The sequence below is a fragment of the Oryctolagus cuniculus genome, chromosome 13 (assembly GCF_964237555.1).
Source record: "Oryctolagus cuniculus chromosome 13, mOryCun1.1, whole genome shotgun sequence".
NCBI lineage: Eukaryota > Metazoa > Chordata > Mammalia > Lagomorpha > Leporidae > Oryctolagus > Oryctolagus cuniculus.
Window position 1 is genome coordinate 62529045 of NC_091444.1, and position 20141 is coordinate 62549185.

Consider the following 20141-nt stretch of genomic DNA (forward strand, 5'->3'; position numbering starts at 1 on the left):
GAACAATGCAGATCCGGGAGTTTCAGCACACAGATGCTGTCTCGAGACCTGTGTCAATCATAAATATGGTCTGTTCATACATATATCATACATACAATCTACTCAGACTTGCCTTGCTCTTCTTTAACAGCTGCACAACTTCTTTACACTGAAGTTTCTCAACTGCATTGAGGAAAAGTCGGAAGATGTAGTCAACTTAATCTTTGTTACTCAGGATTCCGTACTTGCAAATTCTCCTGCTTGCTACAATTTATTAATTTTGTTACCCCCAAATTAATACTTGTAAGGCTTTTGCAGTCTATGGGTAGTGTGGTGAACATTTTGAAACCCCGATGCATGTGTTCCCAGCTAAGGTCAAATAAGTTGACATTCTGCCTTCTTGTTTCAGCTCATGTACTATAAAGAAGTGCCCATTTTGCAATCTATTTAGCACCATACTGTTTACATTTTTATACTATCTGTTGGTGATTTTCTAGTTTAAAATGGCCCTCAGGGATAGTATTGAAGGGCTGTCTAGAATTCTTAAGTATAGGAAGACTGTGATATACCTTTACAGAGAAAATTTTTGTGTCAAGTAAGCTTTGTTCAGGCATGAGTTATAGTGTTGTTGGCTGCGAAATCAGTATTAATGGATCAACTATCTATATATATATAAAAACATAATGTGTCTATATATAGAAACATACAAAAAAAGGTCATATATTAACTGGTTGAAGAAAAATTGTGACTAGAGCTTTGCAGGAACCCAATTCTGCATTTCTGAAAGGAGAAATGGGTCAACATTCACTAATTCACTGCTCATGATGACTTTATAGAACATAACTGCTGCCAATGAGACTAACTTTATTTTGATTTTAGTTATTTTTCACCCTTGACATCAGAAACCTAACATTGATGTTACAGAAATCATCTACTATTACTCTATGCCTTATAGAACCTCAAGGAAACAAACCAAGAAATAGGAGGCTGTGAGTTATTTAAAAAAGTAATAGAGAAAGGAAAAAACTCTACCAACAGGTACAATGATCTGCAGACACTGAACTGTCAAAACACGTCACTGACTGACAATTCTCAAAACCCATTAGACTATCTGAGAGCATTCCTGGTCAGAAAGGCATCCTTGTGTCTTACCCAAAACCCCCAAAGCAGTTAAAACTCCTATCCACTCTTTCTGTTCATGGCCATAATGGAAATCTGATCTCTAGCTCCTGCCCTAATGCTTCTTCATATACTCAAACACATGTTAAACCACTCTTTGTTCTTCTATCCCCTAAGTAAAATAATCCTATTTACTTCAACATTTCTATCTGGGGTCTTATTTTCCATCCTCTAATCATCTGAATGCTATTTGTTCTGCTTTGAAACATGGACAACCGTGTCATCATTTTGGTCCTCATAAAGGATCCATTCAGAAATGCAATTTCCATCCTGTTGCTTCCAGAGCCCATATGCAAGTTATAAATGTTTCACTGGTGGGATCATCTCATATTAAGATCTCCATTAGCAACTCTTTTACTATGCAGCTGGTCTCCTGATCTTCTTAAGGATTCACATTTTTTAAATAAAAAAGGTATCTTTACAATAAAATTACATTGATTATAAAGACAATAGCTCAAGTGCACAGATGGAGTAAGCTTTTTATCCAAATGAAAATAAAAACCAGAAAGTAAAACTAAATGCAATCAACCTATGAATGCAAGCTCATTATAAAGAGATCTGATGTTTAATGGCCTAAGTTTTAAGAATCTGCCCACCTGGAGGATTTGGAGAGTTAAGTAAAAACTTAGGTACCATGTTCCTAAGTCCTAACTGGCAGAGTATTTTGTTATTGCCTTAATGTTCAACTTTTGAAAAGGATGTTTCATAGCTCGGACCATCAGGAGGTTACATCACTCCTACACAACACCATATGGCCAAATATTTCTATTATATTTAATAGCTATTCTAAGAAGGTTTCTAAAATAGAGCCTAGGAATTTAAAAGAACAAATGAAAAAAGACTCCTTGAGTTATAAAACTAAACTATTAACAAATACATGATTAGAGCAGGAGAGAAAAGGTTATCCAGGGCACTAAACCCAGGAGTCCTGAAATTCATTGAATCCCTTTGCTAGAAAGTTGCATGTGACCTCAGTTTAGTCATTGAACCTTCTGAGATCTAAGTATCTGCATAAATGAATGTACCTGATGATCTTGAAAACTTGCCATGGGACTCCATATCCTATTTAGCTGGGTGGCACTAATCCCATCTTATGTGATAAAGTGATCATATAAAGTATAGAATTAATCATATAGATAGGAACAAAAGTCAAAGGGATTTAAATAAGACCAAGTATCTGGTAATAACAATAGAATTACAAAGGGAAGTCCCAACATGGGAAGCAGTCCACATAGCAGACTCATAGAAGGACAAACACCCTAAACAGCACTCTGGCCTTAGAATCAGCTCCTAAGGCATTCGGATCTGACTGAAAATATCATGAAAGCATTTCAGGCATGGAAAGCCAAAACTTACTGGCAAAAACTCACTCTGTGAGTTGAGACCCCAGTGGAAAGAAAGGGCCAAAGAAGGATGTACTTTCCTCTGAAAGGAGCAGAGAACTTCCATTTTGCATATGGCCCTGTCTAAAAATCGATGGAGTTTGTGGACTCAAAAGGCTTCCATAGCCTTGGCAGCTCATGTTAAGAGCCTCAGGTGGTCACTGATGTCAAAAATAAGGGTGTTAATTGTTAAATCAACAACAGGAGTCACTGTGCACTTGCTCCCCATGTTGGACCTCTGTCCTTAATGAGGCATACTATGAAAAATAATGGTAAAACTAGTCTCCAAACTGTACTTCATACTTCGTGTGTCTGTGTGGGTGCAAATAGTTGAAATCTCTACTTAGTATAGAGCTGGTCTTCTGTATATAAAGTCAATTAAAAACAAATCTTAATGGAAAATGGAATTTGAGAGGGAATAGGAGGTGGGATGGGAGTAGGGGTGGGAAGGCAGGAATGGGGGGGGGGGATAAACACTATATCCCTAAAAGCTATACATATGAAATTTATATTCATTAAATAAAAACCTTCAAAAAATCTTAATAAAAAATTTTGTACTTAAATAAGTATGATTAGTTGGAGAAAAGCTCAGTAACAACACAAATCACATAACCTCAACTGGGGAAGATATTGTACTATAATCATGTATCCTACATATGCCACTCCATAGGGCCTACCAAGTAACCAGCAGAACCTAAGATACCCAAAGCCTGGAGATAGGCTTACTTCAATAAGTGTTGTATCATTTTTCAACAATTCAAATACATCATTCCAGCACTAACTCTCCAACACTACCTTGGTATCCTACAATTCAACTCAATTCTGATGAATATAGTTAGCACAGATCCCTCAAGTTACCTTCAAGTTGTCCTCAAAGGTAAAGTCCTTCAATTCTGGCACTACCTGGTATTACTGCAGAGCCCACACCCAAAACTGTCTCCTTCCAAGGTACCAGCCATATATTGGGTCTCTGGGTGCCTGCACTTCAGCTCAGTCAAATATTAACCAAGTTCCCTTCAACTTCTCCCTCATTAAGTTTCAAGAATTCTCTGGAATAGCTCACAGAACTCAGGAAAATCACTATATTTACAATTACTATATAAAGGATACAACTCAGTAAAAGCAGAATGGAAGAGAAGTATAGGACAATGTATGGAACAGTTCATTATAAGTAACAGAGACACTCCTATTATTCCAGAAATTTCAAGACTTTTAGGAAATTCTGTCAGGAACCAGAGACAAAGACAAAATATTTATACTTTGAGGGGCAGCCTTTTGTCTTAGCAGTTGAGACCCTGCTTGAGAAGCTCACATACCTCATCCCACATCTGAGTACCTAGGTTCAAGTCCTGGCTCTGCTTCTGATTCCAACTTCCTGCTATTGCTGGCCCTGGGAGGCAGCAGGAGATGGCTCAAGTGCGGGGGTCCCTGCCACCTACATAGGAGACCCAGATTGAGTTCTAGGTTACTGGCTTCAGCCCCAGCTGTTATAAGCACTTGGGGAGTGATCTAGCAAAAGGAAGATCAATTTCCTCTTTTTCAAATAAATACATAAAAATTGTTTTAAAATTGTCTTCTATTAAAACAAGGAGATTCAGAATTCTATCTTCATGGCCAATCCTCAAGCCATGAGAACACAAAGCAACTACGTCATCCCCACACATGCAGAAATCTTCCCTATGCCCCTCTCGGATGTGACAAAGAAGGACACTGGAGAAAATTTCTTTGCATCACCTTCTGGGTGGCTAGAAGTTGAGAGGATGAGATTTTATGACGATGGCACCCACCCTCCTGCCAAACAAGTGGCTCAGAATTGGAAGTCCTAGAGTCACTCATTCTCATCATTTACTCTCCTTTCTCTGAACTGGAAGAATCTCGCTCATTTATAAATATCTATGGAAGTACCAATTATGTGGTAGTATTTATGAAACAGTTTGAATTTTCAGGATGCTAACTCAGTTAATTCTCATTTTGCCTGCTATAGCTATGAAGAAACTGAGGCAAGAAAAGTTAAGTAATTTGTCCAAGCACAAACTACATGATTAACAGAGCCAGGATTCAAACCTGGAGTCCACATGCCAACCACTGTGCTACCGGGTAAGCTCTGGATTCCCTGATAAAAGCTGTTATCCCGGAGGAGCACTGAGCTTTGCTCTACTGTAAAACTGTACTAGAGTCTCCTCCTCCCATACTTTTACACTCTAGGAGTTTAAAATTTATTCCATTGGTTGCTAAATAGTGTAGAGGGTTACAAGAGTTTTGGTGCACTCATAGGCATCCTTGGTTATCGTGCCTGATATTAACAAGGAACTTTTTAAAGACCTCAAGCTTTCCTCTGGGTACAGTGGATATACTTGGTCCAACTGGGGAGAAGGTGTCAACATGTATGATTGCTGAGATATCAGCTACATTAGACTAAGTGTAAGTGTAGAGTGGCGTGCATGAGAAAGAGCTGTGTTAATGCTGGTCTCAGGGTGGAAGGCGGGCAGTTATGTTGCCCTTTGCATTTGTGTTGATGCAGCCCCTTCTCACTCTTCCCACTGCCTACATCAAGAGCAAGCTACCCGGTGCTGGCACTGTGGCATAGCAGGTAAAGCCTCCACCTACAGTGCTGGCATCCCAGTTCAAGTCCCGGATGCTCCACTTCCTACCCAGCTCTCTGCTATGGTCTGGGAAATCAGTAGAAAATGGCCTAAGTCCTTGGACTCCTGCACCCATGTGGAAGACCTACAGGAAGCTCCTGGCTCCTGGCTTCCGAATGGTACAGCTCTGGCCATTGCAGCCATCTGGGGAGTAAACCAGTGGATTGAAGATCCCCTCCCTGCCCCCTGCCTCTCTAAAACTCTGCCTTTCAAACAAATAAGTAAATAATTTAAAAAAAAAAAAAAGCTATTTCCTGGACAAAGCCGATTGAATTATGGTATACAACAAAGAGAAAGGATAGGGGGTATATTCCAATACTCACTTTGGGGATTTGGAATCAGGGCACAGACACTCCAGTCATGGAGGTTAGGCTGCTTTGTGGGAGTGTCCAGTCAGGGATGTTCTTGTGTATTGACATATAAACGGATTAACAGTGAGTAGAGCCTTCAGAGATAAACAAGAGAATGGAGTAAATATCAAGAAGCAGAAATGTGGTTGGTGGGGGGAGGGGGAAGCTGACTGATTTCAAGAGGTCTCCCCAGGGCCAATTACACCGTCACAGGAGGCATGGCCTTACTTTCTTAAGGGGTTTTAGGATGCCATGGTTGCTTATAATAAAATTTCATTCAACTTCAGTAAGCTTGAGTATATTTAAGTGCCCTGTATTTTTTTTAAAAAGTATGTGAATACCATTCTAACTTATAGTACAGGTTAAGTTTATAATTTCAACAAAAACTCAGAAGTCCTGGTGCTACCATATTTTGAGGGATATTAAGACAAAAAAGAAATCCTTCCTCTTCAACTTCTACTTAACAAGTTGTCATTCAAATTGAAAAATAACATCTGCCAACTTTGATGACATTCCTTGCATGGATGGATGGACAGATGGACAGATATCTTCCATCACTCAATGATATTTTTCCAGTTTTGTAAAGGCATCAAAAGGAACAACATCAGTATAAAATCAACCACATTTACTGAGCACAAATCACCTTTGCCTTTGAGATATTTAAATTAACACAGCCAATTTATGCTAAATGATAGTTTTCAACTCATCAGAACACGGTCCTTGAAATTTTTTGGAACTTTAGAAATTTCTTATCATACTTAGAAGTAATGGGAATAGGCTTAGAGGGGGCATCAGGAGTTGCTCAAAGTTTCCATGATTTTCCTACATCCTCCTTTAATCGACAGTTATTTTCCTACTTTCAGAATAATCGATAATTCTTATGTAATTAAGACTTACTCTTTGTGTGTGTGTTTTTTTTTTAACTTTTATTTAATGAATATACATTTCCAAAGTACAGCTTATGGATTACAGTGGCTTTTCCCCCACATAACTTCCCTCCCATCCGCAACCCTCCCAACTCCCGCTCCCTCTCCCCTTCCATTCACATCAAGATTCATTTTCGATTCTCTTTATATACAGAAGATCAGGTTAGTATATATTAAGTAAAGCTTTCAACAGTTTCCTCCCTCACAAAAACACAAAGTGAAAAATACTGTTTGAGTACTTGTTATAGCATTAAATCTCAATGTACAGCACATTAAGGACAGAGATCGTACATGAGGAGTAAGTGCACAGTGACTCCTGTTGTTGACTTTACAAATTGAGACTCCTGTTTATGGCATCAGTAATCTCCCTATGCTCCAGTCATGAGTTTCCAAGGCTATGGAAGCCTTTTGAGTTCTCCGACTCTTATCTTATTTAGACAAGGTCATAGTCAAAGTGGAAGTTCTCTCCTCCCTTCAGAGAAAGGTACCTCCTTCTTTGATGGCCTGTTCTTTCCACTGGGATCTCACTCATGAAGATCTTTCATTTAGGTCATTCTTTTTTGACAGAGTATAAGACTTACTCTTTATTCAAATCCAGTTTATAGGCAGCTGCTCCTCTCCAACATGATGAATTTATCACTGTGACCTTCCTTCATAGCATTTATCTCAGTAACAAGCTTAATTTGTTTATATGTTCATCATTCCCCTCACCTAGCATAATGCCTAAAATCTAATAAGAACTTGATAAAATTTATCTCACGGCTCACTACTCTAACCAATACACCAAAATGTAGGGTGGCTCAAACACAAGCAAAGTTTTTTTTCTTGTTCATGTAAAGTCCAAGCCCATTGCATGCAAGTAAGGAGAAAGAGGCTTTGGTCAACAGGTTGGTTCTGAGACTAAAGCTCATGAGAGCCCTGCCATCTTCAACATGTGGCTGCAAAGTAACACTTCCCATGAGCACTCAGCTAGCAAAAAGGGAAAAACATGGAGGCACAAGCATGGGAAGTGTTTCTGGGTAGGCTTGGAAGCACCCACATCACTTGTGTCCATACCCAACTGGCCCGACCTCAACTATATAACCGTATGGAATAGCTAGGACAGAAGAAATATGTAGATTAGTTGTGTGTCCAGGAAAAAGTGAAAAGTGTGTAGCTGTTATCAGTGAGCAATTCACAAACATCTGTCAAAGAACAGGTAAAAGTGAGAGAAGCAAGACAGGCAGGCAGGCTTTTCCTGTCACAGAAAGATGTTGCCCCTTCCCATGCAAATAGCTGCTCCTGCTGACCATCCAACCGGCTATGGAGCACACTTTTTTCTCAAGCTCCACAGTTGCCTAGAATAAGGTGATGCCTGCAATAAATGCTACACACATTTGGAGGAACAAAACAAAATCCTTTTGTTTCACAAGTATTAACAGAAAGAAAGAAGGGGATGCTGTAAACCAGAGACATCTGCAAGTGCTCCACTGACCAAGGTTCACTCTGAGAACTCCAAATCACAGTTAGGTCCTATGTACCCATTAGGTACTGAGCCCAGTGCTGGGTGTTTCTGCAAGGATTTCAGTCCTCTACATATCACTGTGAGGAACAACTGAGCTAAATAAGCAATAGTTTCAGATTATAGTTCACTTTGAGATCACACAGGCAAATCCGAACTATTTCAAGATGCCTTCTAAAAAGTTTTTATTTTTAAAGGATTTATTTATTTGAAAAAGAAACAGAGGGAATGAAAAATCTTCTAACTGCTGGTTCACTCCTCAGATGGCTTTAACAGCCAGTGAGGGATCAGGCTGATGCCAGGAACTCCATCCTGGATTCCGATATGGTTGGCAGGGGCCTAAGTATCTGCGGCCTTCCCAGGCATATTAGCAGGAAGATGGATAGGAAGTGGAGCAGCTGGGTCTCGAATTAGCACTCTGGTATGGCATAGCAGTACTGCCAAGTGGAAGCTTAGCCCGCTACACAACACCAGTAACCTCTTTATTTTTAAAAAATTTGGTTTTAGTCAGTGGCATGATTTTAAAGAAAACTTAATATAAATTTCAAAAGTACAACTTCTAGATTATAGCAGTTTTCTCCCCCATAACCACCCTCCCATCCACAAACCATCCCATCTCCTTCTCCTTCTCCCATCCCATTCTTAAGATTCATTTTTAATTATCTTTACATACAGAAGGTCAACTTAGTATATACTAAGTAAAGATTTCAACAGTTTGCACCCACACAGAAACACAAAGTGTAAAGTACTGTTTGAAGACTATCTTTACCATTATTTCCCATAATATAACACATCAAGGACAGAGATCCTACATAGGGAGCAAGTGAACAGTGACTCCTGTTGTTGATTTAACAACTAACACTCTTATTTATGACGTCAGTGATCACCCCAGGCTCTTGTCATGAGCTGCCAAGGCTTTGGAAGCCTCTTGAGTTCATAAACTCCGATCTTATTTAGACAAGGCCATAGCCAAAGTGGAAGTTCTCTCCTCCCTTCAGAGAAAGGTACCTCCTTCTTTGATGGCCCGTTCTTTCCATCAGTAGCATGATTTTAAGTCATCCTGATGAAAGGGAATGAGGTTTGGTTTTGCCAAGCATCTAGAATCTTTAAAATGGGTCACTGGTCACAAGAATTAGTTGGGACCTGCCAACTACATTGTTCTGAGTGGGCTGGAATGGCACTCCAGCATGCCAGGTGGAACAGACCTCTCCCCATCTGAGCGACATTCCCAAACCATCAATGTTGATGTAGAATGATTAAAGATGGAACATCAGATGCATGAGGCTGATCTATATTGTAGACCTGATCGGTACAAACCAAAAGACACTTATCAATGTCTATATTTAGTCAATCACAATAGAGGCCAAGTGTACCATTTGAACACTGAAGTTGGATTGGGAATCCTTGCCCTTTAAGGTGGCCCAGCTTCAGAAACAGATTTTTAGCTTCCAGGGGTCTGAGATACCAACTTGCTGAACTCAGTCACATGCTTCTCCTCAACGTCCCAGCCTGCTTCTCAGTTTACAGATTAAACACAATCCAAATGCTAAACATAGAACATTACATTCTGGGGCCGGTGCTGCAGCATAGTAGGTTAAGCCGCTGCCTGCAATGCCAGCATCCCATATGGGTGCTGATTTGAGTCCCGGCTGCTCCACTTCTGATCCAGCTCCATGCTAATGTGCCTGGGAAAGCAGCAGAGAATGGCTCAAGTCCTTGGGCTCCTGAACCCATGTGGGAGACATGGAAGCTGCTCCTGGCTTCAGATCAGTTCAGCTCCAGTTGTTGTGCCCATTTGGGAAGTGACCCAATGGATGGAAGATTTCTCTCCCTCTCTGCCTCTTTTCCATTATTCTACTTAAGATTTCTGAAATCATGATAAAGGGCCCACATGGTGGCACAGTGGATTAAGCTATCTTCTATAACTTTGGAATCCCATATCCGAGTGCCAGTTAAAGTCTGGGCAGCTCTGCTTCTTATCCAGCTCCCTGCTAACGTGCTTGGGAAAGCAGCAGCGAAAGACCCAAGGGTTTGGGTCCCTGTCACCCACATAGGAGACCAAGATGGAATCCCAGGCTCCTGGCTTCAGCTGGCCCCACCTGGCTATTCCACCCCTGCCTTCCAAATAAATCTTTTTTTAAAAGTGAATAATGGTAATTTGTCCCCCTGATGTTACATAAATAAAATACTAAAAGAATTGCACTGGGCAATTGCTTAAACTTGTTTGTCTAAGGTTGCCCATTCAGCATTACAAATAATGATTTTGAGGAAAAACTGAAAAAACACCCATGTACATTAAAATGATGATGTAGAGCTCTATTTATTGGCATGGAATTAAGGTCATCATAAATTAAGTGCAAAAAATCAGGAATAAAAACCCTACATAATGTTAATATATTGTTCTTCTAGCAAATATTTAATATGCCATGTTCTGGCCATCAAGATGATAAAAAGCAACATGGTTCCTACCTACAGGATTTTACGGTCTGTTGAGGCCATTGACATTAATCAAATAATAGTAGGAATAATTTATAAGTGATTAATATTATGAAGTACAGTGTAAGATACTGTGAGTATATGAGAAATATTCAAAAAACTCAGAAAATACAGAGAATGAAAAACTTGCATCGGTTTTTACAAATTTTTGGATCAAAGTAAACTTATATTTGAATTCCATTTTTCCATTAGCCTTTAGAAATACTCTCATATGAAGACAACTTACTGCCATCAGTAAAAATTGTGTGTCTCTGTGAGTGTGCTGTGTATAAATGTATATATGTATACAATGAAATAAGGCTAGAATTATATATAAGTGAGACCAATAGTTATTAGCCTTGAGTGACATAATCTTTCCTCTTTTCAGCATCTCATAAATCTTCTCCAATCACCATGTGTTTCTTTGGTAATCATAAACAAAAAACCTTTTAAAAAATTAATTTGGTTCACTAAGCTTATCTTAGTTTCCTCACTTGCATGCCGGGCTCCTTTTAGATCTGCAGTTATCAATTCCTTTCCATCTTCCTTTAAGGTAAACTCAAATGTTCATTCCTTGACTTCACAGCCATAAGGACACATTACCATGCTGTGAAGTCATAGAAACAGAAAGCTCTGGGAGAAAAGCAGTCAGACAGACACACTGTTCCCAAGGGACACAATGCACCAACCATGGCAGGGCAGCCACTGGGCTCCCCTAACACCAAGGCCCAAGGGAGCTGACAACATACTTGGCAACACTTTATAAAATTCATTTTCTGCCAATGTTGAAGCATCAGTTATATCACAGTATGCAAGTCCTCAAGAGGCTATTAAATACTTTCTGATTAAACTTATTCCTTATAAAGGTCCACAGAAAATGAACTTGAGACACATTTTAATGTTTAATTTTTCACTGCTACTTACAGCTTCTCCAGCACTTTTATGGCTCAGTCGTAAGGTTTCTATAAAGCAAGAAGGAAGAACCCTGCTGCCACTTCTTGCTGACAACTGAGAAATCTTCTGCTAGGAGCAAGATCTCTTCCCTACTAGGGGCAAAAAGTATCACACTGACCCTGCCCCCAGTGATTTGAAAGATGCCCTGATCACAGCTCATCCTAAAATATTCCAAGGGCTTATTGAAGCCATCACAGATCCTTTAAAAACATGTTTATATCTTAAAGTAGGGGGCTGGTGCAGCAGCTAGCACATTGCCTGGGATGTCCACATCCCACATGGGAGCACCTGTTTCGAGTCCCACTCCTACAAGTCCAATTCAGCTTCCAGCTGATGTGCACTCTGGGAGACTGCAGATAATGACTCTAGCACTTGGGTCCCTGTTACCCAGAAAGGAGACCTGCATGGACTTCTGAACTCCTGGCTTTGGCCTGGCCCAGCCCTAGCCAATGTTGCAGGCATTTGGGGAATGAATCAGCTGATGGAAGATCTCTCTGCATTTCAAATAAAAGATTTTAAAATGTTTATACTTTAAATATACTTTAAAAGTAATACTACTCACTGCCATAAAGAACATTTTTTTTTAAAGATTTACTTAAAAGAGTTACACACGAGAGAGAAGGAGAGACAGAGACAGAGACAGAGACAGAGACAGAGAGAGAGAGAGAGAGAGAGAGGTCTTCCATCTGATGGTTCACTCCCCAGATGGCCGCAACCACCAGAGTGTGCTGATCCAAAGCCAGGAGCCAGGAGCTTCTTTCTGGTTTCCCATGCAGGTGCAGGGCCCAAGGATTTGGGCCATCTTCTACTGCTTTCCCAGGCCAGAGCAGAAAGCTGGATCAGAAGTGGAGCAGCCAGGATACAAATTGGTACCCATATCGATGCCAGCACTGCAGGCGGCAGCTTTACCCACTTCACCACAGTGTCAGCCCCAAGAATGTTGTTTAAATAAAGAAAGAAAAAAAAGTGTTCTACAATGTTCTCTGAATTCCACACCTGCTAGTAGTGTAGTGAGCATATTCTTCCAAGTATAGTGATCCATCAATGCAATTTTACATACATGGAGTTATTTTTTAAAAATAATGAAAAAAGAATATCTAAAGCTTAAACTTCAGTGGATCTCGATTTAGGGGTTATAAATCAGGCTCACATTGCCACACAATGGCTGTAGGGATCCAGTGATGTTCTATTCTTTCAACTTGGTGCTAATTACAGCATTGTGTTATTTTTGTGAACTCAGTTTTTATGTGGTCTTTACATTTTTTGAAGCTTAAAAATCCCTGATTAAATAAATCACCACTTGGGGCTGGCACTGTGGTGTAGTGGGTAAAGCTGCACCTGAAGTGCCTGCATCAATATGGGTGCCAGTGTGTATCCTGGCTGCTCCACTTCCAATCCAGCTCTCTGCTCTGGCCTGGGAAAGCAGTAGAAGATGGCCCAAGTCCTTGGGCCCCTGCACCCACGTGGGAGACCTGGAAGAAGCTCCTGGCTCCTGGCTTCAGATTGGCTCAGCTCTGGCCGTTGTAGCCAACTGGGGAGTAAAACAGCGGATGGAAGACCTCTCTTTCTCTCTCTTCCTCTTCTCTGTGTAACTGACTTTCAAATAAATAAATCTTTAAAAAATAAATAATTCATCACTACAAACAAATGAAGAAGCAAAGAGAAGAAATAACCCTAGAAACAGTAAAGTCCATTTCTATACAATATTTAATTTCCAGTGTCTTAAAAATTAACCTATCATTTGTGAATTTGCTTTCACATAAATTTAATAAGCAGGGCTACTAAGTCCCAGATTGTCAAAATGGATATTCATTTTTCTTTAATGGTACAACCTAAGTTCTTTAAAACAAAACAAAACTGGGACAGGCTGAAGCCAGAAGACAGGAACTCCATCCAGGTATCCCACATAGGTAGCAGTAACCCAAGTACATGGGCCATAATCTGCTGTCTTCCTAGGCACATTAGCAAGAAGTTGGAAGCTGGATCAGAAGCAGAGTACCCAGCAAAGAGTCTCCATGCCAAATAAATAAAAACAGAGGAAGCCTCAAGAATAGTTACAAACTGCAATACTCATACACCTGTCCTTGCTTTGCCAAGCACCTGAGCAGAGGAAACAACTTCGCTATGAACTGCTTAAGCAGCCATGGTGTCCAGTAGATACATCCACGGATAAAACAGTAGTTACAACAGGGAGATTTAACTATATATATATATATATATACACACACACACACACACACACACACACACCTTATCAGGGATTTAAACGATCTCTTAAAACACATTGACATGTCTTATTATATTTTGATGTTATATATTATATTTTGATGTTACCATTAAAACTAAAATAAGCACAATAAGAAATTAATCCAAGTATTTTTGCAACACAAGCTATGAATTTAAACATTCCAAATCTAAGAATCAAAATGCCAAATTTCTCCTTGTACATATTTCTTCTAATTAGGACCACATCAGAGAAGTTGAAACTGGTACTAGATTCCAGGGAGTTAGGGCACTTCCTAGAGCCAAGAAGCAGTTGCTCAGAGCCGAGTCCTCAGGGGTCCAGACAAGAGCCGAGTCCTCAGGGGTCTTAACAAGAAGATTATCCACCTACCAGACCGCTAAATCCAAAAAGTGAGATGAGGAGATAGCAGTGAAGTATAAAAGGACAAGAGCCGTGGCATAGTATGATAATCCTCCACCTACAGGGCCAGCATCCCATATGGGCACCAGTTTGAGTTCTGACTGCTCCATTTCCGATCCAGCTCTCTGCTAATGGCCTGTGAAACAGTGGAAGATGTCCCACATGCGTGGGCTCCTGCACCCACATGGGAGATCTGGAAAAAACTCCTGGCTTTGGCCTGGCCCAACTGTAGCCATTGCAGCCATTTTAGAGTGAACCAGCAGATGGAAGACCTCTCTGTCTCTTCCCCTGTAACTCTGCCTCTCAAATAAATAAATAAATCTTTTAAAAAACAGAAATGAGGTATAAAGACAAACACCAATAGGAAACCTATCAATGCCTATGTATGAGGAGTGCTGAAGCAAGGAAAAGCTAAGGGACAGTGAACTTCGACTATATAATAAGCTCACACTGAGGTACCTAAAGAGGCTGTGATCCTTGTGTTCTGGAAATCCTAGAGGGCACTTAAAGTTATACTCATGATTAAGAACACAAACCATAGCATTTCTCTTGCAGTCCTCCAAGTATCTCTCCAGAGAGTTCATCCATCACAAACTCAGTTTGAGGACATCCAGCTAATTAGTTTCTTTACTCGAGGCCTTCCATTTATCATTTTGATTTTACAATCAATGTTAGGCTTCATTAGCAACCACTTCAATTGCATTTTCTCCAACATCCCCTTTATAGTTGCTCTTGTTTCTTCTCACAAAATGGGACCTGTGTAGGATCCAAGAGGCTGACCAAGAGGATGAAAATTTAAACTGAGGGACCAACACTGTGGTGTAGTGGGTAAAGCCACTGCCTGCAGTGCCAGCATCCCATATGTGCGCCAGTTCAAGTCCCTGCTGCTTCATTTCTAATACAGTTCTCTGCTATGGCCTTGGTAAGCAGAAGAAGATGGCCCAAGTCCTTAGGCCCCTGTATGCATCCCTCAAATGGCTGCAACAGCCAGAGCTGCGCCAATCCAAAGCCAGGAGCCAGGAGCTTCCTCCAGGTCTCCAACATGGGTACAAGGTTGCAAGAATTTAGGCCATCTTCTACTGCTTTCCCAGGCCAGAGCAGAAAGCTGGATCAGAAGTAGAGCAGCTGGGACTCAAACCAGCGCACATATGGGATGCCGGCACTGCAGGCAGCAGCTTTACCCACCACGCCACAGCACCAGCCCCAATATGAATATATTTCATACAACCTCTTCTGATCCTCCAGATCTACCTTCTTCTCCTAGGGGACATAATCACAAGTCATTTCATATCTTGAGCCAATATGTTTTTCCCAGAACATAGTACATTTTCAGTATTTCTAAATACCTCATTGGACTTTGACTAACAAGTTATAGAACTCAAGTAACATAATTATATAGTTAACACATTATATAGATAATATATATATGTTATCTATATATTAAAGATATATAGCCTATCTCTAAATATGAGTTGCATAGCCTATTAGTCACAGTCCAAAAGATAACATATGTAGATATGTTACATATCTGACATATACAGTATGTGCACACATTATATTGATACCCAGACCTTTTCTTCCTTAATTTACTCCTTCAATTACTCATTCAGTAACACAAAAAATCTACTATATGTGAGGCACTTCTGCGTTCTAAATGCTCATTCCCAATACAAAAGTATTGGGATAATTATGATAAAGTTCTGGGGGTTATACTCCCATGAATGTGATTAGCTCCCTGTGAAACATACTCCAGAGAGCCAGCCCCTTTCTGCCAAGTCAAGGCATAGCAAGAGGATGCCATCCACGAAGTTTAGAGTGACCCTCACCGGACATCAACGTGTCTGAGCCTTAATCTTGAATCCTAAGAAATTAAAGCCTGCTGTTGCCCTGTCTGGTGTATTTTGTCACAGCATCCCAAGACAGTCACCACCCAGGTAATGCAGGAATTAGAGTAAGAGGACTTTTTCTCCTTTTTCTCTAGCTAGTTGTTTCCAATGCCAGAGTCTTTGCTTTTGCCTTTCATGTTTCACACTCAGGCAAGGTGAATGCCTCCTTCATGTCATCTCCTGCCTTGGTTTCTCCATTTTCTCTCCAGCATTCTCATTGAAATCCTTAAACATCTTGTACCTAAATATTCTCAAAAGCTTCCTTCTAATCTTTCTCCCTGTCAGGGTCCCCAGACTAATTAAAAAACCTACTTTACACAAATATATTGTTCTAATCCTCTAAAATACTCAAGGGATGCAAGAATCATTTCCATTTTTCAGATAAGAAGGCTAACAGTTAAAGAGGTTTTTTTTGAAATATACTGTCCAAAACCATACAACTAGTATTGAAGTCAACACAGAAATTTAACCCCAAATCTGAGCAAATTTAAACCCTTTCTATAACGTTAGATTACTTCCCAGTTAGCTGTTCAAAGGAGAATGGCTGGAGTGGGATTGAAAAGTACTGGATTGTGGAGTTGGTACACAAATGACAGGAAACTAGAACCGGGAAGGAAGAACAGAGGAAAAGAGACATGGTGAAGACTGGGTGTTTGGAGGCCAGGTTCTTGGAGGTTCCTGTTACTTATGGCCAAGTGGTTGTCTAGGCCTGGTTCCTCTAGGTTACATCTTGCAAGGCTGCAGGATGGGTTGTTTAAGCAGCAAGGACTATGCTGCACTGCAGCCAGTCTGCATGTGTCCCCACCCTGATACCCCACCCTCTTACTAGCCCTGTGTCCTTTGGATAGCACTTTACTGTTGTGTGCTTTACCTTGGTACAACAGGCTAATTATGTTAAAAATACCTACTTAAAAACAAGGATGAGAATCAATGAAGTGTTTCAATATTTAGCATGGAGATTATATCCTTGGTATTTGTAAAACATTTGAGAACACCCACAATTTTCCTTGTTTTCAAATAACTAAGTCATTTGCAATTACATAGTATGAATTTAATTATTTGTATTTCCTTTAAATTTGTAAGTAAAGCAAACACAAACAGAGGCCAAGCCCCAGGAGGGCTGCCTTTTTTAGTATAACTCCCCAGAAGCTCTGACATGGGCCTGATTCTAATGAGGTCAAGGAGAGTATTTTAAACACAGTTGAGTGTCTTTTCTTTTGGATAAGTAAAATAACTTAGCACATTTGCATGATGAGAAACATGATTGGTTTCCTTTTCATCATGTAAGAGACTTAATGGAAATTTAATCTATAGATTCACTCCCCTTCCAATCAAAAACTAGTGTTTTTCAAACCACTGATCTTTTAAGAGTTCTCACTGAAATGAAAGGTGAAATAGGGCTCCTTTTGCAGAATCTAGCTGGTTAGGACGTCTTTCCTATATAAAGGTGTTCCCAGGTTAGTGCCTGCTGTTAAGAGTTCATTTAGACCAAAACTTTATTTTAATGGATATTTGGGTGCTTTTTTTTTTTTTTTTTTTCCAATTCTCTAAAGAGGAATTAATCAACATAATCAGAGGCTAGTCTGGAAGCAAACACCTTGCAGTCACTCTCCTAGCACCCATAGCGGCCTCCCCTCAGTGGCAAAGGAAAGCTAGTTCTCTTAGAGATCTAAGCATCAAGGTGGACAATGGCATTTCCATGAGCTCAGCCTCTGGCCTGCTCCCTCCTTGCCCCCTGGGTCACTGCACAAAGTTGCCACAAGGTCCACGCTTGGGCCCACACTCCAAGTACCCATGCTGGCAGGGGACTCACGGGGCATTTCAGCCAGGTCCTTGGTAATCCTTAAGGGAATGTTCTCAGGTTAATGAAGAGAAGAATTGTTGTGCTCCAGAGTTCAGGCAGAACATTCCAAAGCACTGAGAGTCCCATTTAAACCTCATGCTGGATATGCCCACTTTGTCACTCATCCTGCTCCTCGAGGAGAAACAGGCAAGCAGCTTCTGGCTTCTTCTCGACCAGTCAAAAGAGCTACCAAGATGGCCAACAGGTGCAGAGGACACTGAGCAAAGGGCAAGTCTTGCCTTTGCAGCTTTATTTCTACGGCCCATTTGCTTAGGAGCAATCGAGGTTTGAAGAGTTGAGAGCAGGAAGTGAAATGAAATAGCCTCACAAATCTGGCTCCCACTGGACTCACTTCTAAAAATTCCCACACTCCCTTCATCACCATTCTCTTCACTCATCTGGATTAGAAATGGAACGATCATTCCCCACATATCAGCTGTGCAGCCAAGTAACTGTATTTCAGGCATTTGCTCTATATAGTAATAGGTTTTCTTTTCTTCTAAATGTTATGTAATATAATTACTCATGTCCCTATATCCCTTAATTCTTTAAAGAACAGGTGCTTCATGTTCAATTCTCTCTCACCTCCCCTCTCCCTGCTTGTGTCAAGCATGAGTGACAGGAAGCACTTGGAAAAGGCGCATGGACAGCAGAGCCTACGCCAGAGAGGACACTGCCATTTCCATGGTACATTTTAAAGCCTTATCCAAAGCCTCAATGTTTAAACACGAAGGTGCATCGCCTCTGGCAGTGTTTTCATTTACAGGAATGAATCAAACAAACTTCCTCCAAAGTCACATAAAACTTGCTTTTAAAGCATGGGCTCCTGTTGTCCCTGCCTGTGTATGGTAGTTTTAAAAGGAAAGGAGATCACTCAGAAGTTTGCAAAGGAGATCACTCAGAAGTTTGCTCTAGTAACATTTAATGCCTCCAGTAACAGTGACACTCAGATGTGACAAGTTGCTAGTGAGAAAAGAAAGCTGCTTTAGTACAAATGGGTTTAGGTCCCCACCTGCAAATATGGAGTAAAACAGGCACTGATGGCTCTGAACAAGTCTCACAGAAATTACATTCGTTTCAGAGCCAACAGTGTACTTCAGAGAGGACAGAAATCAAGGCTTACGTTTGAGGTCACCATGGGACCATCCTCCCCTGGCAAAGCCCAGCAAACAGCCCTTATTAATTACAAGGCACCATTACTCTGGACACGAGAGGCATCATTTTTCAAAAAATCAGTGTGCTCCACTGACAAGGGTGCTCCTGTCCACCTAGTGAAACACTGACAGCGCCCAGAGCTCAAGTCTCACACTTCCAACAGCCATTTTCACCAGCAGGGGCTAAGCATTCCTTCCCAGGTAACAAATGAGGTCTGCACAAAACTCCGGAGTTTCTTACCATTGTGATGCAATCTTTCCTCCCTGCAGAGTCCAGCAGCCAGGAGCTCTTGCTGTGCCGCTGCCCACAGCGGCTGGAGCCTTTGGAGGCAGAGAAGGCTTCATGTGGTGCAAATGTATCGCCACTGATTATGTTTCAGTCCCTCAATTGCTGGCCTCGATGCTCTGGAAATCGGCCAAGCCAAGCGCAAAGAGAAAGGGCTGCAGCTCACAATTTCAGAATTTCCGCTAGAATGTGCTCTCACCAACAGGCACCACTCACTCAGCATTTTAGCAAATCCAGAGGATTGCTATGTTCAATCATGTTTCTTCCTTTTAAACTGACCTGAGTTGTGTTGCTCGCAGAATGAAACAACCGCAAGATCTCAGGCTGACCAACAGAAGACAGGCACCATGCCCAGATCCACATACCTCCTACCTGAGCAGAAACGGCTACTATCCCAACCTGGGGAAAGGAGAATCCCGAGACAGAGAAGAGGGGAAACTGCTGCTGAGCACTCCAGGATTTAAAGCAACTCGGGCATCATTGGGTATTTGTAAACTCTAGACTAAATCACAGTAAAGTGGCACTGTCAAGCTGTACAGGTGCGAAGAAAAGCATTTTGTGCACCATGTTGTTTATGGATAACATACAGCCTTATCTTGAAGAATAAGTTTGAAGGTCTTCAAACACGGGACCCTGGTTTCTCAAATGCCTTAAATCTCACCCATGCTGCCCAAACCTATTCCTCTCTTGGACTCTTTGCTTGTCCTATGCTTTGACCATAGTGCACGGCTTCAAGGATTCAATCCCACAACCAGCAAGCACACAGCAGCGGCTGAACTGCACCCAAAGCTCTGGACACAACTCTTTAGAATAATAAATGGCACACATGAGCAAAAGCATCTACTGATTGCCAGACTGTTTACCTGCCTTTCTTTCCCTGCTTGCAAATGCCAGTAGGGTGGTTCCCATGCTGATTTTGTTCACTTCTGCATGCCCGGTC

At 41.0% G+C, this 20141-nt stretch overlaps 1 protein-coding gene across 6 annotated transcripts in view; it reads right to left on the bottom strand.

Annotated features, from left to right (window-relative positions):
• The window catches only part of PLD5 (phospholipase D family member 5), a 415385-nt gene that overhangs the window by 336677 nt on the left and 58567 nt on the right, over window positions 1-20141 (bottom strand). The window contains exon 1 of one of the 6 annotated variants that reach the window (XM_070055589.1): window positions 19157-19980. The exons of 2 other annotated variants lie outside the window; for them this stretch is intronic. Coding sequence is in view for 1 of the 4 variants with exons in the window: in XM_070055585.1 (XP_069911686.1) it covers window positions 19157-19159 (3 nt within the window). In the remaining 3 variants the exon portion in view is untranslated. Of the gene's footprint in view, window positions 1-5505; window positions 6463-19156; window positions 19981-20141 lie in introns of those variants that run through there. 3 more of the 6 variants (XM_070055585.1, XM_070055588.1, XM_070055591.1) reach the window with 3 other exon arrangements.